The following is an 18,765-nucleotide window of genomic DNA, read 5'->3' as shown; positions in this document are numbered from 1 at the left end:
TGCTCAGGTTGGCCTTGAACTCATAGCCTCGCCTCTTCAAGCTCCAGGACAACTGGCCGGAGCCACCGCAGCTCCTGGTATATTTTTCTATGCATGTGTTAGTGTTTTCTTACTATTTTAACTTTGTTTATGGTGTTTTGTTATCAAAATTTTACATTCTTAACTAGTGAAATATACAGATTTTTTTCCCTCCGTGATTTTTATCCATTGTTATTTTTTATTTTATTTTATTTTTTTGAGACAGAGTTTTGCTGTTGTCACCCAGGCTGGAATACAATGGTGCGATCTTGGGTCACTGCAACCTCTCCCAGGTTCAAGCAATTCTCCTGCCTCAGCCTCCTGAATAGCTGGAATTACAGGCATCCGCCATAATGCTGGGCTAATTTTTTGTATTTTTAGTAGAGATGGGGTTTCAGGGCTGGTCTCAAACTCATGACCTCAGCTGATCTGCCCACCTTGGCCTCCTAACGTACACTGTTGTTGTTTAGAAAGTGGATTACCTATCAAAATACTTGGCTTCCCCCCTCCGAACGGCTTGTCTTATAAACAACTCCCTGGCCTAGGCTCCTGCGAGTGGGAGGGAGGTTGTGCCAGCCTGTGCAGCATGTTGGAGGTTGGAGAGCTGATGCCTGTGGTGAATGATGGTGGGAATGTTGGCAGTTTGGGTTAGGCCACAGGCATTTGATAGAGGAATGGTTCCATGGGCTTTTCTTTTACTGTAGAGCACAAACCAGTGCCGGCAAAGGGAAAAGTGGAGGAGCATGATAAAGTAGTAGGACTCCAGGCTCAGCCCCAAACTTAACTAGTGAGTAATGATAATAGCTGCCTTAATAAGCATTTTCACTGAGCACAACCAGTAATTGTGTTCTTAATCTTTTTTTTTTTTTTTTTTTTTAATCCTGCCTCAGGTTTATTTGTACAAATAGCACAGGAGGACCTCAGCCCCATGCAGATGGCAGCCCCAGGGGAGTTACACCAGTCCTTCTGTCCTCACATTGGCAGACAAAGATATCTATTCTGGAGCCTTTGTAGGGGCCTGGGCACCTTTGAGAGCCTGAGCTGGAACTGAAGCTGGAGCTGCAGCCTGGGCCTTGGTTTGATCCTTGGCCTTGGCCTTGACCTTGACCTTTGGCCGGCAGAGCCTGAGCCCCTTGGCAATGCGTGCCCGAGCACGCTTCCCAAGCTTGGGGTGGGCAATGTAGGCAAGTCGATCGAGCTTGCGGCTGACACCCTTTGGGATCTTGGGCTTAACCTCCTTGGGCTTTACGAGGGCCTTGATGGCCTCGGCATGTGCACTCATGGCCTTGGCATTGTTGGCCTGCATCTTCTTTAGGCCCTTCTTGTTGTGCTTCTTGGCAAAGAGCATGTTCCTCAGGAACTTGGGGTCCACCCCCTTAAGAGACTCGTATCTTTGTGATCGGGGTTTCTTGATACCATTTCTGTGCCATTTTCGGGACTGGTTGTGTGTGGTGTGGTTCTTGGACTTGGCCATGTCTGCACCCAAGTCGCGGTTCCCGAAGCTCCTAGGACCGCGTGTTCTTAATCTTTAAAATGGGTTACAAACTCAAACCCCACAGGGGCCTGAGGTAACATAAATGAGCAGAGGAGGAGGAGGAAGGAAAGGTAATGGCTGCTGAACTAGAGTATGTGCCTCTCTGAAAGAAGTGGTCACTAGCTGATTGTTGCCAAGAAAAAGTGTGGGGCCAGAGTTGATGGATCTTTTGGCTTTCCCCTAAACTGGCTGTCTCTATTTTGATGAATCTGACTATTAAACATAGCATTAAAATTTTTTAAAACACTATGGACCAAATGTAACCTGTCTTTATTGTTGGATTCAACCTGAAGGCTAGTTTGGAATCTGTCTTAAAACATCCCTGTTGGATTTCCCTGCTGCTTTGCAGAGAAAGAAACAGGCTTAGAAATCAAGTCACAAGGCTGGTGGGACCTGTCATGGAGTGCTGGCTGCATTCCTCCTCCTTTCTTCTTCTTGCTGTCCTCCATCCTCCATTCTATCCTCAGGGAGCCTTCCTCAGGCCTGAGAGTCTGAACCCCAGTCTGCTCTAGGGGTGTGGATTTCTTTCAGCTATGCTGATGTCCGCATTTCCAAGTCCTGACTCCTTTGAGCCCTCCCAGTGGATTTCTGCCACTGGCCCACAGGAGCAGAGGGCAGGCTGTGACTGTGTGACCAAAAAGGTGTGTGATGTGTGTGTGTGTGTGTCTGTGCACGAGTGTGAGAGTGTAAGAATGGCACCCAGTCCTGGGCTGGAACAGAAGCAGCTGGGGAAGGAGCCTGGGGGCCATAGGCAATCTGATTTTTTTCCTCCACTTCACCACCTCTGCCCCCCCGCACCCGGTCTACACTGATGTGGTAGGGGTGGCTGCAGGGGCAGAGATGGGAGTGGCTGAAGCCTTCTTCACTCCCAAAGATTTCTAAGGAAAAGCATTCTACTGCACCCTTTGGCTTGGCCCTGTTGACCCATGGCCCTCTTTCAAGGATGTTCACTCGGATTCCCAGTGTGCCCTGTTTCCACTGGCCACATTCTCTATGGAAGACCAATGGCATCTGTTTTTGTTTCCAAATGGCTGGAGGGTGGGGCTGTGGGTCCAGCGCCCATATAACCAAAATAAGGGAGGGATTGGGGCTTGCCCTAGGACATGCTGACGTCCAACATAGATGGGTAGAGGCCAGCAGCATAGTATTGGGCAAGAGCACTGCACTGGGAGTCCAGAGATGCTGCCTCACCCTGGGCCTTTAAGCAAATCCCTTTCCCTCCCAGAGCCTCAGCATCTCTTCTATCAAAATGATGATGTTCTGCCTTTCTCCCAGGATGGTTACGAAGATCAAGGGAGACAGTGGCCATAGGGATGCTGTGTTAACAGCAGATGTGGCCATATGAGCACTTTGCTAACTGCCAACGTGAGTTCAGACTCTTCAGAGTTTTTGGCGCCCAGGTCTATGGTGAGGTGTGACATATGGGATGTAAGGTTTGATGCCTGCCCCGACTCCAGTCTTGGTAACACACATGAAATGTTTTGCACATCATGGCCCTGCCTTGGGGAAAAGAGCAGTCTGGGAGAGTTTCTTCAAGGCAGCCTGACTTCTCTGCTGTCTGGGGCATGACTGAGATAGGCTTACATGGCAAGGAATTGGAGGGTATCTGGGTAAAGAGCTATAGTGTGGGCAGAGGTGTAGTGTGGGCCGCATAGAGGACAGCCACTGAACAAAGCAGGGAACAGAGACAGAATGGGGAAGAGCTCTATGGGGAGGGTGAGGCCTAGGGTGAACCTTCAAAGTCCAGAGTTTGACTTGTTGGGGCTCTATCCTGTAGGTAGTAGAGAGCCATGGAAGGCTTGTAGGTGGAGAAATGACAGCTGGACATTAGCAAGCAAGTCCTGTCTCCATGAGCAGCATGAGTGGTCCTCTGAGCATGCCAGGCACACGTGGGCAGTCAGCTGGTGCAAATGCCTCTGTGTGCGGGTGTGCTTCTGTGTTGTGACTCTGACCACCCATGTGCTTCAGCGTGCCGAGTAGCTGCATGCCCCAGACCCATGTTGCATATGCCGGCCAGTGAGGGTGCTGGGCATCAGGAGGTGGAGGGGAAGGAGGTGTGTTGTTTGTGGTGTTTGTGGGCATGTGTGTTAGTGTGTGCATGCAGGCCGTGGGGCCTCACAGCGCATGTGTGCACACCTGGATGTTTGCATGTGTCCCCTCCAGGCCTGCCCCACCCATGCGTGGGAGCTGCCATGTTGGTTTCATGCTGTCTTTTCATGCTGTCATCATTATCAGTGACCTCTGAGGAGCATCAGCCATGGTAGGCACACGCCTCACCGCCTGCTGCATGAATGGTGTGCCTGCCCCGCTGCACCAGCTCCAACAGGGGGCAAACCTGGGACCTAAGAGCCAGGCTCCCCGTCCCTGCCTTCTGGAGCTGCAGACTTTCTCTTTCCTTTTTCTGTCCTCATGCTGCTGTCTCTCTCACCTCCCTTCTTTGTGAGCCTCGGGACTCAGTGCCACTGCCCAAGGCCTCCATGGCTGAGCCTGGGGCTTTTGGAACAGGCTACATGCTCAAACTGGCAGACGTGGGTGCTCCCCTTGGCCATCACAGTGGGCAGACAGCTTGTGGTTTATGGTGTCGGGGCTGGGAGCTTGGAGGGGGCTGGACTCTAAGGGGGCCAGAGGCCTAGGAATGTCATCCTGGGCATGCTGTGCCTGTCGTGCATTCTGAGTCATGCTGCCAGCGCAGGGCATCCAGCTCCCAGCCTAGGAGAGCCGAGAGCCAGATCCACTGCAGAACAGGTGATAGTCAGGGTCCCATCTCCTCTATCTGCTGGTAATAATCCAGTGGATCTCGGGTAAAAGCTGGAGAGTCCCATACACACAGTCATCCCACAACACACCTCACAGGCCAGGCAGAACACACGGCTTCCTTCCCTCCCTCCCAGGTGCCATCATAGCTGCTAGTCTGTGACTGAAGGCAGGTCCCTGGCCTGCACCAAATAATGTGGCTAATTAAAAGTGGTACGATTTCTAGCCCGAGATTTCAAAATGGACGTAAAATTCTGTTCTTACCCTTTCTTTTCTGAACTTGCCACTTTTGCATTCTTTGAGTTCAGTTTAAAGACAGTACTTTTAAGTCCATTTTAAACCTCAGGCTAGAAATTGTACCACTGCTCATTAGCCACATTATTTGGTCTAACATTTTTTCTTGATAATACTGAAACTGGGTTTATCTGATACACTGTTAAATTCATACAATTTGGAAGAGTCAGTTGAAGTCATCAGGACCCAATATTTGCACTCTTTCAGTGAATGCAGGGAAATCTGTTATTCCATCTGTACAATCATATTATTGTTCTGTTATTAATGTCATATTTATAAAAGTATCATGAGGAGGCCAAATGCTAAAAATGGAGATGGCCTAGTAACTAGAAATCCCCACCCAGGGAGCACACATACGTATCTCCCTACATCCTAATCATGGGACTTATTTTGGAACAAAGATATTATAACTTCATGAAGTTTCAACTGTTGATTCTTTCTCAAGCATCACAATGTTATGAGTTAGGATACGTATGACTGAAATAATTCATTCATAATGTATAGGCACATTACCATAAATATTGCACAAAATATGCCACTAACTGAAACCAAGAGATAGAAAAACATACTTCACTCTTCGTAAAGAATTTGGTGGGAGACAGAACTCTGTGATTGCATAGACACTTTTCCTGATAATAGTTTGACGTTCACAAACAGTAGATTGCATTGCAGCTCGTAAACGTAAGTTGCATAAACTTCTCCTTGACGTTCAAATATAGTATACTGTCTACTGAAACTCCTTTTTGTTTCAACTAAGTACTCTCACGTATATTAGTTTATAATAATGTCTGTGATTCTTTTTTAAAGTGTTTTTTTATTCAAGAAAAAGAAGTAAATTCCTGTGTCAGAGTAACCAATGTGGTTACTTGAGGAATAGGTATTAGCCAGAGAAGTCTGGATGGTCAAATCAATCTTCTAGCCTCAAAGAAGCTTCATAAACACAGGTGTCACTCAGCTTTCCTTCACTCTAATTCATTCTTGACAAAAACTCATATGCCTGTTTCAGGGACATTTAAACTCTTAAAGTTACTAGATGGTCTAGTAACTCTCCCTGGGGAAGGTACGGAAGACCGCTACTTACTAGACCATCCCCATCTCTTAAAGGATTTCTTATGATCTTTATTAAATACATTAAGAATGCCAACCAGTGCCCTTTTGTGTACTGGGACATGTGGTTATGTGGTTAAAACAGGTAACGTGAACTCTGACTTTAAAATATATTATAGATATAAATACTCTAAACTAGGAAAGGTTTTTCACATCCACAGTCAATGATAGGAGCCTTTGATTCCTCAGAAATCATCCTTTTTAGGTCATTGGAAATGAGTACAGCTGCTGCAGCTCATGATGCAATATCTTCATGAGCCCAGAGCACAGAAAAATCCTAAGGGAACTACCATAGTACAGTGCTCATTCTTGGCTTGTGAACCAATGACACTTACTCTATTATTCTGCACATACCTGCCAGAGCAGCCCACTTTCTTCTGTGAGATTTAAAAAGCTCTGCAAAATGTTATTACTCCCATCCCAAAGACACTGAAAACAGGGGAAAGGCTGTTTCCAGTTCTCGGCCTTTCAGCAACTCTAAATGTCAGCACTCATAGTGGCATCTTACCAAGTAACAAACTGCACACTTGAGGGCAGACCACATACTGAGCTGACCAAGAGCTCACTGTGATTAGGATGTGATCAACTATGATAGCAGAACATAAATTGTATCTGAATTCCGTAATAAGTATACATGCCGCAATAACATTGAAAAAGCATGGCATCCTACTCCAAACCAGCAAAAAGAGTTTGGTGCAAAGGGTGGGTCTTTGTGTGTTTGAACTCCCACCACATAAGGCCAAACTCGATATGCCTGCTATTGACCTACAATTACCGAAACAGAAAAATGCTAAAGAATGCCAGAGTGCGTATCAGAGAAAGCCACACAAAGACCAACTCTACTTTAACTTTTTACAAATAAGTTTATAAATTAGAAACACAAATAATCATGAGTGGCTCTAACGGCCAAATAAAGTTAATGAATTGTGTAGATTAACCCCATAACTTTGTTTTGGTTTTTAAATTTCTTGAAGAAGTTACTGGGAGCTGCTCCTTTATATTATGACTGCTTTTTAAGAATTTTTTGTTTATGGATCTGATAAAATCTAGATCTCTAATATTTTTAAGCCCAAACCCCTTGGACACTGCAGCTGTTTTCAGTTTTTTGCTTATACGCAATTCATTATTTGCAGCTAATTAAGCCGAAGAAGCCTGGGAATCAAGTTTGAAACCAAGGTTGATAAAGTTCTTTGCCTAATTAAAAAAAAAAAAAAAAATTCTTGCCCAGCTCTTAGACAATGGTGATGCTGATCTCCCCGTTCTTGGCAGCCTGGTAAAAGAATGGCACGCAGGAGTTGCTGCCCAAGCCTGGGTGCTCCAGGAAGGTCTTCCTTTCACAAACCGGCTGCTCGATGTTTCCTACAGTGGGGTTGCCCTGGGGAGAACCCTCCCTGGCATCTCTTGCAGGCTCCATGCTATCTGCAAGGCTCACCTCATAAAGATCTTTGGAGAGAGGGAGGTGGGGATCTCAGTTCAGGGTGAGTCTCCCCTGCTTCTGCCTGCCCTCCCTGCCTGAGGGCTCCACTCACCGCCCTGCTTGTTGACAGTCTCAAGCTCCTGGGGGGCTGGGGCCCCTGGAGCGGGCTCGTCAACGTGGTTCTTGGCCGTGGCCAGGAATTTGGCATGGCCCTCGTTGTCACCCAGAATTGGAAACACCGGCTCCTGCTGCTCCAGCTGGAGAGAGGGGTGCTCAACTGCCATGCTGGTGCCAGCACCCATGCTCATGCCCACTCCCAACCCCCTCACCCCCGCAGAGATGCTGCTCGCCTTCCCTTTATCTCCCGTTTTTCCACCTCCTCCTGGTGCCGGGGTTTTGGGACTTCCCTCTGCTGCTCATATGATTTGATGTCCTTTCCTGCGAAAGGACAGAGCTCAGACAGGCTCAGACACTGGGGACCCTCTGACCACCCTGCAGCTCCCCCTGCCATGCCCTGGCCTCCCGCTCACTCATCGTGTCTGTCTCTCCAGAGAGCCTGATGAATAGAAGCTCTAGTTTCTCCACCCTCTCCTTCAGGTCCACCTTCTCCTTTTGGAGGGTCATAAAGCCGCTCTGAAGTAAAAATAATGGGGTCACATCTCAGCAGTGACCTGCCCTGCCCCCACCCTTCTTGGCCTATGCCAGGACTCACCTGCAGCTTCTCTATGGCTCCCTGCAGTGCCTGATTGGTCTCCACACACAAAGACTCACTCTCAGTCCCTGAGGCTGGGGCGGGGGCTGGGGCCACTGCCTCTGGCTCCTGCACCGAGGCCACCGGGTGAGCCAGGTGCTGGTAGCACACCCTTTGTTCCTGAGGCTGCACACACAGTTGTTCCTGCTCCTCCTGGGCACCGGCCCCAGCCAAGTTGACAAATGCAACCTAAAGACAAGAGGTGAACATTCTTGTAGGGGCATACACAGAACAAACGGGCACAGAGGCAGAGTGCAGCCCCTTCCCTTGGGGCCTCAGAGAATGCACTGTTGGTCACAGGTGAAATGGTGTCTGAGCACTGGCTCCCGGAAGAGGTGAGTGTCCAGAGAAATCAGAAGGTGAAGAAACCAAGAGCATAAGGGGGTCTGGGAGGCAAAGGAGGGGCAGGGGGAGTCAGGCTCACCATGGCCTCTCGGCTCTCCAGGGCCTCTGCAATGCTGGGCCGAGGCACCTCCTCCTCCTCACTGTCCAGATGTCCTCCTCCATCTCCTCCTCCTCCTCCTCCATGTGCCAGAGGGATCCGCACACAACCCAACAAGGGAGGTACTATTGTGGGCCCACCTCTGCCTCCACCCTCACCGTGTAACCCGGAGCCAGCCCCTCCCCACAGAGGAATGAGCTACTGTTCTTTTTTTACTTTTAAGAACCAAGATCTTGCTGTACTGTCCAGGCACAGTGCCACTACCAATTGGTGTGGGAGTTCTGACCCACTCCCTTTCTGATCTGGGCCAGTTCACGCTTCCTTAGGCAACCTGGTGGCCCCCACTTCCAGGAGGTCACCATATTGATGCCGAACTTAGTGCGGACACCTGGTCAGCATAATGACCAGCTGTTCTAAAGGTCTCTTCCAACGCCTCAATCCTATGCTGCTAACAGTCCCCGCTTCCTCTTGGGGCTCTCTCCTCTTCCTCTGAGTGGTCTCCCATACCTTCCCCAGGAAGAGTCATGAGGCCCAGCTGGTCCTGTGGCTGCTGGTTCTCCTGGGTGGCAGCTTCCAGGTGCTCCTAAGGGGCCAGGAAAGGAAGTGAGAAGGCACAGAGGTTGCCAGGTCATCCCCCTCAGGGCCCCATCCTCAGCAACTCCCTCCCCTGGGTCTCCTGCAACTTTTGGCGGGCCATCTCGGCTACTGCTTTGCCCCGAGCTTCCTGCTGCTGCAGCTGGTTCATGAGCTGGGTCTGTAGCAGTAACTGCCTGTGCAGTGCCTCCTTCTCAGAGGTCAGCTGCTTATAGGTGGCCACGTACTGCTGTAGGTGACCCAGGTACTGGTCTCACTGCTGCTGCAGACTCTGAGCCTCTTGGCTTTTCAGCTCTACCTGCAGGAAGACCCTGGATGTGACAGTGTGTGGTGGCTGGCTGCCAGATTTGGGTACATTCATAGGGTAGCCAGGACACTATGGGGCTCTGCCCAGGCCCCTGGCTCCAGGCCTAAGAGACTGACTGACTCCCTTGCCTAGAACCCCATCTCTCCTTCCCCAGCCTCAAATCTCATGTCCTTCTTCCCACCATTTAAACTATAGGCCACAGACTGGTGGAAAAGCAGAGGGAGCCAACCACCATGTGCTAAGTGTGCTACATGCCTAATGCTTTCACATATCACATTTCATCCTCAGCACCTCCACAAGGAAAACACTAACTTCTTTTGAAATGAAAGAAACAGAGACTTAAAGATGCAAAGAAGTTCAGTGGTGATCAGCAGAACCGACGCCAGAATTCAGTTTGAATCTAAGAAGCCTTTTTTGTGTTTTGTTTTGAGACAGAGTATCACTCTGGACACTCTGGAGGGCAGTGGTGCAATCTCAGCTCACTGCAACCTTCACCTCCTGGGCTCAAGCGATTTTGTGCCTCAGCCTACTGAGTAGCTGGGATTACAGGCATGCGCCACCATGCCTAGCATAAGGAGCCTCTTACACCACTGCCTCTTTTCCTGTGATTGGGGGGCTCCATGCCTCTAGCTGGGGTGATAATGCATAGACCTGGGAGGAGCCCAGGGCTATGCACCTCTAAAAGTCAGAGGGCAGAAAACAAGAAACGGTGACAGGACTGTCCTGAAGGGTGCTGGGGTCACCTGCCCTCAGGCAGAAGCTGCCTTTGGTTTCGCCCCTCCCCTACTTAGAGGCTGCTGCCTGCCTCCCAGCCCTTCTTGGATGGGGCAGAGGTTATGTCACCTTCTGGTTGTGCAGCTTCTCCTATTTGCTGCACCAACTGCAGTGCGTTCTTTTTCTCACTGTTCTGGACAGAGAGAAGCAACCAGTGGACACCCACTGCAGCTAGAGACCCCAAAACTTGGTGTCTGCCTCCCAAGGCACCGGGAAGGGTAGAGACAGGTTAGAAAAATCATTCCCTTTCTCCCACAGCCATCAGAGCAGGACTCTGGTTCACAGGTGCCTTTAGAAGTACCATTTCACATGAGGGTTACATTCCCCCGTTTTACAGATGGGGAAACAAACGCATGGAGGGCTCGGAAGGACAAGCTCCCTGGGTGGGTCAGCGCACCAGCTCCTCCTCCTGCAGCCGCATCCTCTCTCTCTGCTCCTGCAATGACTCCTCCTGCTGCCACAGCCGTTTTTTCTGCTCAGAGCTCAGGCAATTCAAGTTCTCATTGTTTTTCACCTGAGCTTGCAGCTGCTCTGTCAAACTCTCCAGATTTTTCCTCAGGAGGTTGGTCTCAAATTTTAGCTGTTGTTCTACCACCGAGGGCCCTACTGGGACGTGGGGCTTCAGCTGAAAAAGGAAGCAGAATATAAGGGCCTCTGGATTCTAAAAAAAAAAACCCTCCTTTTGGTGCACAGCTCCTTTCACGCTCCCTAAACTTGGCCTCACTGCTGACGATCCTTTGCACCCGGTGGTAGCCAGACTTCCAAGCCACTTTCAGATAGAGAGCACTGTGGGCGGCTGACAACGGGCCCTCCTCCCTCTTTGCTGATAGGGACACTGAGGCTCATGGAGATTATAAGACTTGTCATCTCCCGGCACAGACCTCTTTTCCTCTGTCTCAAAGCCCTTCCATTCACCTACCTCCCTAGGATATTCTAAACTATCCCCACAGCCCTCTGGTGCCAGTCCTGTTCCCAGGTCACGCCAGTCACATCTTACCCAGCTGGTTCCTGAGGTGGGCAAGGCTCCTTTCCAGCTCCTGCATGCGATGTGCATCCTGCATCTTCTCAAGCTTCAATGTGAGAACCTGCCCAAAGCACAGGGGAAAGGGCCCTGAAGAGAGGGGCTGGTGGCTGGACAGGCTACCATCTCCCTCTCTGCCCCACCTCCACAAAGCCCAGACTCATGGTCACCTCTGGCTGTGCAATTCCTATTTCACAGACACCCAGAAAGATCCAGTGACCTATCTTAAGGTGGGGTCTGAAGGGTCAGGTCTCACCTCCTGTGATATTTTCCGCATCCCCTGCTGCCACCGGAACCTCTCTCCTTTAAGAAGTTGACAATACTCCTCTCTCGAGCTGCACTTGGTGAAGTGATGCCGTCATCTGTCAAAATGAACACAGAAGTTAGGAAGAGCTGTCACTGGTCCTCACCTGCTCATGGCCATCTGGGGTCATCTTCCTTCCACATCCCTCCCTCTGCAAAGCCCCACCTGTGTCATGTGTGCTTTTAGCAGTGCCAGCTCCTTTCTGGAGTGCTGTGACTGCTCGAGGACTGCTTCACAGTGGTGTAAGGACTGGATGGTGAAGTGTGAGAAGTTTCGATCTGGGGAGCCTGGGCCATTCCACACAATACCCCTTCAAAGGGCTGAGGCTAGGCTCAATATACTACTCGGTCAGTAAACATCAAGGCATTTCCAAGCCCGTGGTCTGGCTTTTAAAAGAACTTAGTGAAGTTGGAATGGACAGGGAAAGAGATCCAAGTGACAGCTGGCTAACGCAGGCCCAGAGAGATGAGATCATACTGCTCTTGGTATTACTCTTATGACTACCACTGTTTGAACCTTTATTGAGCTTCACCAGGTGCTGTGCTCACAATCCCATTTGATCCTCACAATCACCATATGAGACAGTTACTGTGATTACCTCTATTGTGTAGATGAAAAACATGGAGTATTAGAGGTTAAGTGCTTGCATAAGATCACTGAGACAGCTGGGATTTGAACACCCAGATGTATCTGATTCTCTAAGCCCATTTTTCTTGCTGGGCATGGAGGCACAGATAGCAAGGGGGAAGTTAATCTTTTGTTCAGTTTTTGAAAAAATGATACATTCACATAATCCAAAACTCAGAAGGTACAGTAAGGAAGTACCTCCCAGTCTTCCGGGTGCTTTCTCCTGAGTTTTTTTGAGCCCTTGCAGACACGTTTTGTGTATATTCTAGTACACACACACACACAGACACACACACACACAACACACACACGTTTCCTCTCTCTACACAAATGGTAACATACTAAAGGTACTCTTTTGTACCTTCACAGTACAAGTACCCAATTCCCCACTGAGGACTCTGCCAAGGACACAGGTAAGGGCGGGGCAGGCACTTGGCTTCGGAACTCTGCGTCCAGTGCTCGCTCCCCACAGTGTCCCCTAACTCACCCACAGCAGCTGACTTGTCCCCAGGCTGCCTCTAACAACCACACACAAAAGCAGTGAGAAATGGCCATGCTGCCTTCTGGGCAGACACTCCATCCTGCAGAAGGCACCTTTAGGCTCACTCCATCTGGGAAGCCAGGCTGCCAGGGGATGGGGCAGGTGGTTGGACTCACCCTGTCCGCCTTGTCCTGCTGGGCAGAGACAGCAGAGAGAGTCCGCTCCAACTCCCCTCTCTGCTGCAAGGCCTTCTGGTGGCAGCCGGCCAATTTATTCAACTCTTCTAGAATGAGAGAGATTGAGATGGGGCCCTAAGGACTCCCACTAAAGACCTGTCAAATTGCCAGGTTGAAGGATAACAGGGTGCCCAGATTCCCACCTTCAAAGTGCCTGGCGGCATGGACCGTGTGGTATAGGGCAGTTTTCAACTGCCCGTTCTCAGACGTGAGGATGTTGATTGTCTGGATGTGACCCTTTGGTAGAAAAGCCAAGCAAGTGCTGAAAGAGAAGGAAAGAAGCATTCTCCGAAGGATAGGAGAACACTTCACCCTCCACTCACCTCTAACTGCTCCCTTTGCATTTTCCTTTCCTATAGGAAGAGGAAGACAGAGCTCTTAGCAGGGGGAGGCAGAGATGGCATAAGAGACATGCCCCAGGAATGCCATTAATGCCCCAGGACAGATCCACCCATGAGACCAGTTTATCAGGGACCCTGTGGGGATGGGGTGGAATCTGAGGGGCAAGCCTTCTTCCCCAGGCTGGGAGTGGGTGAGATGAGACTGGCATCTCTACATCTGAGTGCCCCCCAAACCCCACAGTCATGTCACGGGCAAACAAATCACGTTACTTCTCTCAGCTGTTGTTCCAGGCCTTCCTTCTGCTGTTTCTGTGGAGAGTCAAGGTGACTGAGGGTGGCCCCTCAACTCTATTCTCCACACCAGGAAGTGATAGACAGGGGCCAGGAATGGGTTTTGAAGGCACATTTCTCAGACCCAATGGGAACACAAACTGGTCAACTCTCCTGAAGCTCCCAAGGACAGAGAGTCTTTGTTGGCTTTTGCCCACAGCCACAGAACTCAAAGTCTGAATCTGGATTCTCTCGAAAGGACAGTAACATAAACCTCTAGAGATGAAGTTTGAGAAAGGGCCCCCTTCTGTCAGCTTGTGATTTAGAAAACTATTCATTCAATAAATGTTTACTGAGCAAATATGGGCCAGGTACAGTTCTTCACAGCAGAGATGTAGGACAGAAAAAGACAGGAGCCTTTGGCCCTGAGGTTTCCATTCTAAGGGGCCTTTAAATATCAGACTCTCAGAGCTAACAGAGACCTCTGAGACTCTTGACCTCCTGTGGAAACACGAGCCCGAGGAGGAGAGGTGGCTTGTTCAGAGTCAAATAGCAAATTAGGGACTGAGTCACAGCAGGAATACAGGGCCCCTGACCACCAGTCAGGTTAGCACTTCCCTGAGAGGTGACAGCCCCAGGGCATGTGTGGCAAGGACCTGAGCAGGGGTGAGTCTGGAGAAGAGAGAGTCGGCAAAAAGGGCAGCAACAGAAGAGCCATGCTGCATGTCCCTGTTCTGGGTCCCTCCAGGTGAGGCCTGGGTGCCCCAGCTCCCCATTTGCCCTTGGCACCAGGGTCCCACAGCCCCTTTTCTCGGGGCCCCAAGGGGAAAATGGAGCCCAGGATTGGCAGTGTGGAATCAGGGGACCCCAGTGGACTCTTACCAATAACTGAATGGTGTCATTCAGTTGACCGATTGTTCTGGAGCTCAAGTCCAGGGTTACTGCTGTTTCTTGGTAGTGCCTCTGAGGTGAATGCAGAGAGGAGGAGTTGGAGGAGGATTTGGGGGAGGTAGAGAGAACAATCATTAGGGCTATGGTGTATGGGGGCTGTCTGAGCTGGCAGAAGGGCACCCAGCCCCCGCTGTGGAAGGAGGCTGGAGGGCTGGCCTGCAGGGTCACTGCACCTCGGCGCAGGGCCTCTTACCTCCATATCTTTCGCAGCAGTACATGACACAGGGCCCTCTGCGTGCATACCTGTTTCTGGCTACAAGAGATGAGAGTGTACATGGAAATGTTCTGTACCCTCAGTGTCTAAGCCCTCTAACTTCCTTTCTTTCCCATCAACTGGCAAAATTTTCTATTCTGCCTATCTCAGACCCTTTGTCCCATAACCCCTTTGTGCCAGCTCTTCTCACGGTTCTTATCTCCCCACCCTCCCACTCTGGGGCTCTTTCAGTGACTGCTGAAGGGACAGGCTGATGGGAAGTGGCTGTTCTCATTGGCCTGGCTTCCCCTTGAGACTGGGGATGAGGAAAACCAAACAGCAACGACCATTTCCTGGGTGTCCTGGCTCTTTACAGCAGGCCATGTACTAGAGATTAACATAAAAACAACAACAATCACAAATCTCATTTAAACTTCACAAATAGAATTCAAAAATGCCACTTGTATTTTACAGATGTGAAAAGAGAGGCCCAAAGAGCTCAAGAAACTTGCCCTAAATCGTATCCCTAGCAGATGCAGAGGCAGAGGCAGGATTCAAACCCAGAATTCCTTTTTTTTTTTTTTTTTGAGACGGCATTTCACTCTCGTTACCCAGGCTGGAGTGCAATGGTGTGATCTCGGCTCACCGCAACCTCCGCCTCCTGGGTTCAGGCAATTCTTCTGCCTCAGCCTCCTGAGTAGCTGGGATTACAGGCACATGCCACCATGCCCAGCTAATTTTTTGTATTTTTAGTAGAGACGGGGTTTCACCATGTTGACCAGAATGGTCTCGGTTTCTTGACCTGGCGATCCACCCGCCTCGGCTTCCCAAAGTGCTGGGATTAAAGGCGTGAGTCACCGCGCCCAGCCTAAACCCAGAATTCTTAACCAGTACCTGACAGTCTATCCAGAATCTTAGCAATTACCCTCCACTGCCCCTTGGGCACCCCCTCTCCCCCCCCATCCCCAGGAGCCTGGCTGGCCAAGACTCACATCCCCAGGTGACTGGCAACCACTATAGGCGGCTGACTCAGGGTTACTGGCATTTGTGTTCAATTTTCTTTTCGCTCCTTCGAGAACACCAGATCTCTTCCTCATCTGATATTCTTTTAACTGTGGGAAAGAAGAGCAGTAATACTCATGAGAACCACCAGCCCCAACAGCCACATCCCCCTTTACAGTTTTTACAATACACTCTTATACACCATCAGATTTAATGCCACCAACAACTGTACAGGTGTTGTCGCAATCAGTGACTGAGAGGGACTGATATGGCAAAAAAAGAAGGCAATACTGGAACTTAAACTCATTCTGACTCCAAGCTCTGGGATTTTTCCATGAATCAGCAGCTTCCAGGGACCAAAACCAGAGGCAGAGGTAGAAAAAGTCAACATTAAGTAGGCAGGACCTGTACACTGTATGTTTCACAGTCATGCATCTTCACACATCTGTTGGTGTGAAGAAGTGCGCCAGTACTGCTCACACTTTTATATCGATCTGTCGTCATGGCAGAAGGCAGCATTTCTGTTGAATCCGGGTATTTATCAGCAAGATGACAGCCCAAGCCTCATTTCAGAGAGAACTGTCCTCCCTAAATACATTATTTTTTTTTCCTTTCTCAAGAGACTCAAGGGAAACTGATACTTCAGAAAGATATCCCATAATTTTCCTGTGGCACTCAGAAGTACCCCAGGTTGAGATGATATGAGGGAGATTCAAGCTGTCAAGTTCAGTTTCCCAAGATCTATTCAATAGACGATGAGGAGATCTCATTCCAGAGACCACTGACTGAAGGGCAGTTAGTCCCAGAACTATGGAGAATTTGAATATGAGGTGGATAACTCAGAAAAAAATGTTAAAGTCTCTCTGGAGAGCAGAAGCCTGGAAGAAAACCAAGCCAAACCCATTCTTCCATTGCCACCCAGAGATACTGTTAACATTTTGAGCTCACAGGGGAAGTGTAGGCTTCTCACACTGTCAATGTCTGTGTTAAGGGAGTGAGGCAGCCTGAAAGCTCTTGCTCTTAGGTCCCATAGTCTCCATTCCCCTGCCTGCTGGAAATGTGTTCTGTGACCAGAGGAACCAGAAATGGGATGAGAACGCTTAGGGGACTGGGTCATAAGATCAAAGTCAGGTCTTGCAACAGTAATGACAGTTCGTAGAGGGACGGTGACATCACTACATTCTACTCCTGGGGGAGGGGACCACATCAGTGCCACGCCCAAGTTGCTGCTCCATGATGGGGGAGGGAAGCACAGGGTTGGGACCCAGGTCTTTGGAGAGGCCAGCTGAAATAGCCCTGGGAGGTTGAGGTTGGAGAAGAAGGAGGGGAGTGCAGAGTCTGCAGCAGGAAGCCCAAGGAGTCACCAGCCCAAAGTCACCCAGGGATGACTGGTGAGGGTGGGGCCTAGGGCTGGGGAACCCAGGTCCTTGGAGACACAAGCCCAATCAGCCCAGGGAGGTTGATCCTGGGGAGGCAGGAGGTGAAGGCCACGTATAGAGTGGGGAGTCCCAGGAGTCACCCGCCCAAAGTCACTCTGGGGTGATTGGCGATGGATGGCAGGGACGGGGCTGCTTGCTGAAAGGATGGGTTTGACTGACAAGACGTTGGTGGGGGGAGCTCAGAGGCTCCAAGGTTGGGGGGCCCAGTCCCGTATGTCTCAGGAGTGGTATGAACTCTGGCAGCAGTCTTGCCATTGGAGGGGATCTGTGGCTGGGTTGGGGGGCTATGACCTGGTACGTTTTACCTTTTTTTTGGCTGCTGCCAATTTGCTATCTCGAGACTTTGTGGTCGTTGGCATCGCGGGGTGCGGAGGGAGGCGGGGTTGGGGTCACATCAGCAAAATCAGGTAAGGGCTGGTAAATAGCTCCAGTCACCTACCAGGCAGCTGTGTGACTGAGCCAGGGGAGGCGTAACCAGGGCCCCACTAGAACATAGAATAGGGGCGTGGCCTTAATGCTCCAAGCCCATTGGTCAATCAGAAAGATGAAAGGGACCACAGGACTTGTAGTGTCACAAGGAAAGCTGCCCATGCAACTGCTGTCCCCGCCCACTCCGAGAGGGGAGGAGCAGCCCACTCCGAGAGGGGGGAGGGGTCGGCTTTTCCTTTAAAAGCTTTAAAAAATAAACTTTAAAACATATATGTCTGTATACTTAAAAAAAAAATGTGGAGTACCACATGGAGATCTGTTTTTCACCTATTTTGTTTTCTCTTTTTCCTTCTTCTAGCTCTCTCTTTTTAAATATATATTTTTTAATTACCTTGCTAAACCACCTAGATTTCATTTTGATGTAAGATGTAAGACAAGGAATGTTTTTTTCCTATATAGTTATTTTTTCCCTAGAATTATTTTCCCATTGATTTGTGGTGCTAATTTTATCACATATTAAATTCTTACATATGCTAAGGTCTGTTGCTTGGCAATTCTAAGTTAAAAAAATTTTTTTCTTTAGTATTTTGACTAGAATGACTAAGTTTACACATTAGTTTGGAAGAGAACTAACTTTACAATAGCACTTCGATCTAGCAACAGGCGGCTTACAGTCGTTTACTTTCCCCACATGGGTCAATAGTTCCAGTTAGGACTATTTCTCTTCCTATTTATATATTTTTTCTTTCTTTTTTTGAGATGGAGTTTCGTTCTGTTGCCAGTCTGGAGTGCAGTAGCACAATCTCAGCTCACTGCAGCCTCTACCTCCCAGGTTCAGGCGATTCTCCTGTCTCAGCCTCCTGAGTAGCTAGGACTACAGGGGCACGCACCACACCGGCTAATTTTTGTATTTTTGGTAGAGACAGGGTTTCTACCACGTTGGCCAGGATGGTCTGGATCTCTTGACCTTGTGATCTGCCTGCCTTGGCCTCCAAACTGCTGGTATTACAGGCACGAGCCATCGCACCTGACCCCTATTTATATTTTGTTGCTATTGTGCCATACTTATATAATTTTCTAAACACTTATTCCTGGTAATATAGGAAAAGTATTTACTTTTTAGACATTTCTAGGATGGTTGGGGAGGGGCCAATCTGAGAAAAAGTGATTGTAGAGTTCATCTAATGTCCTGACAGAGATGCATTTGGAAGTCAGAATGTTGTGTGTTCTAGTCTTGTCACATTGATCCTGGCCAAATAACTTGGACTCAGTTTTTGTTGTTGTTTGTTTGTTTTTACCTGCAACAGGGGATAAAAGTATACGTCTATTATTCTTTACCCAAAAGGCATGGGGCCCAGTTCGTCTTTTTTTTTTAAGACAGTTTTACTTTGTCTCCTAGACTGGAGTGCAGTGGTGCAATCTTGGCTCACTGCAACCTCTGCCTCCCGGGGGCAAGCAATTCTCGTGCCTCAGCCACCT

The 18,765-nt window shown here is 49.3% G+C and overlaps 1 protein-coding gene across 1 annotated transcript; it reads right to left on the bottom strand.

Annotated features, from left to right (window-relative positions):
• Positions 1-1,622: 1,622 nt before the first annotated feature.
• On the bottom strand, positions 1,623-17,252 carry LOC100407110 (golgin subfamily A member 8S-like). Its single transcript, XM_078375413.1, is given in 22 exon segments — positions 1,623-7,150; positions 7,237-7,451; positions 7,454-7,562; positions 7,655-7,757; positions 7,837-8,064; positions 8,300-8,397; positions 8,825-8,900; positions 10,390-10,566; positions 10,568-10,617; positions 10,990-11,077; positions 11,270-11,339; positions 11,341-11,375; positions 11,483-11,627; positions 12,323-12,462; positions 12,602-12,708; positions 12,805-13,014; positions 13,273-13,311; positions 13,435-13,479; positions 13,749-14,235; positions 14,417-14,476; positions 15,409-15,528; positions 17,163-17,252. Coding segments are annotated over 22 exon segments (2,904 nt in total). The 3' UTR covers positions 1,623-6,938.
• Positions 17,253-18,765: the final 1,513 nt, after the last annotated feature.

This window comes from Callithrix jacchus, chromosome 5 (assembly GCF_049354715.1).
Source record: "Callithrix jacchus isolate 240 chromosome 5, calJac240_pri, whole genome shotgun sequence".
Classification (NCBI taxonomy): domain Eukaryota; kingdom Metazoa; phylum Chordata; class Mammalia; order Primates; family Cebidae; genus Callithrix; species Callithrix jacchus.
This window is presented reverse-complemented; position numbering and strand designations above follow the sequence as displayed.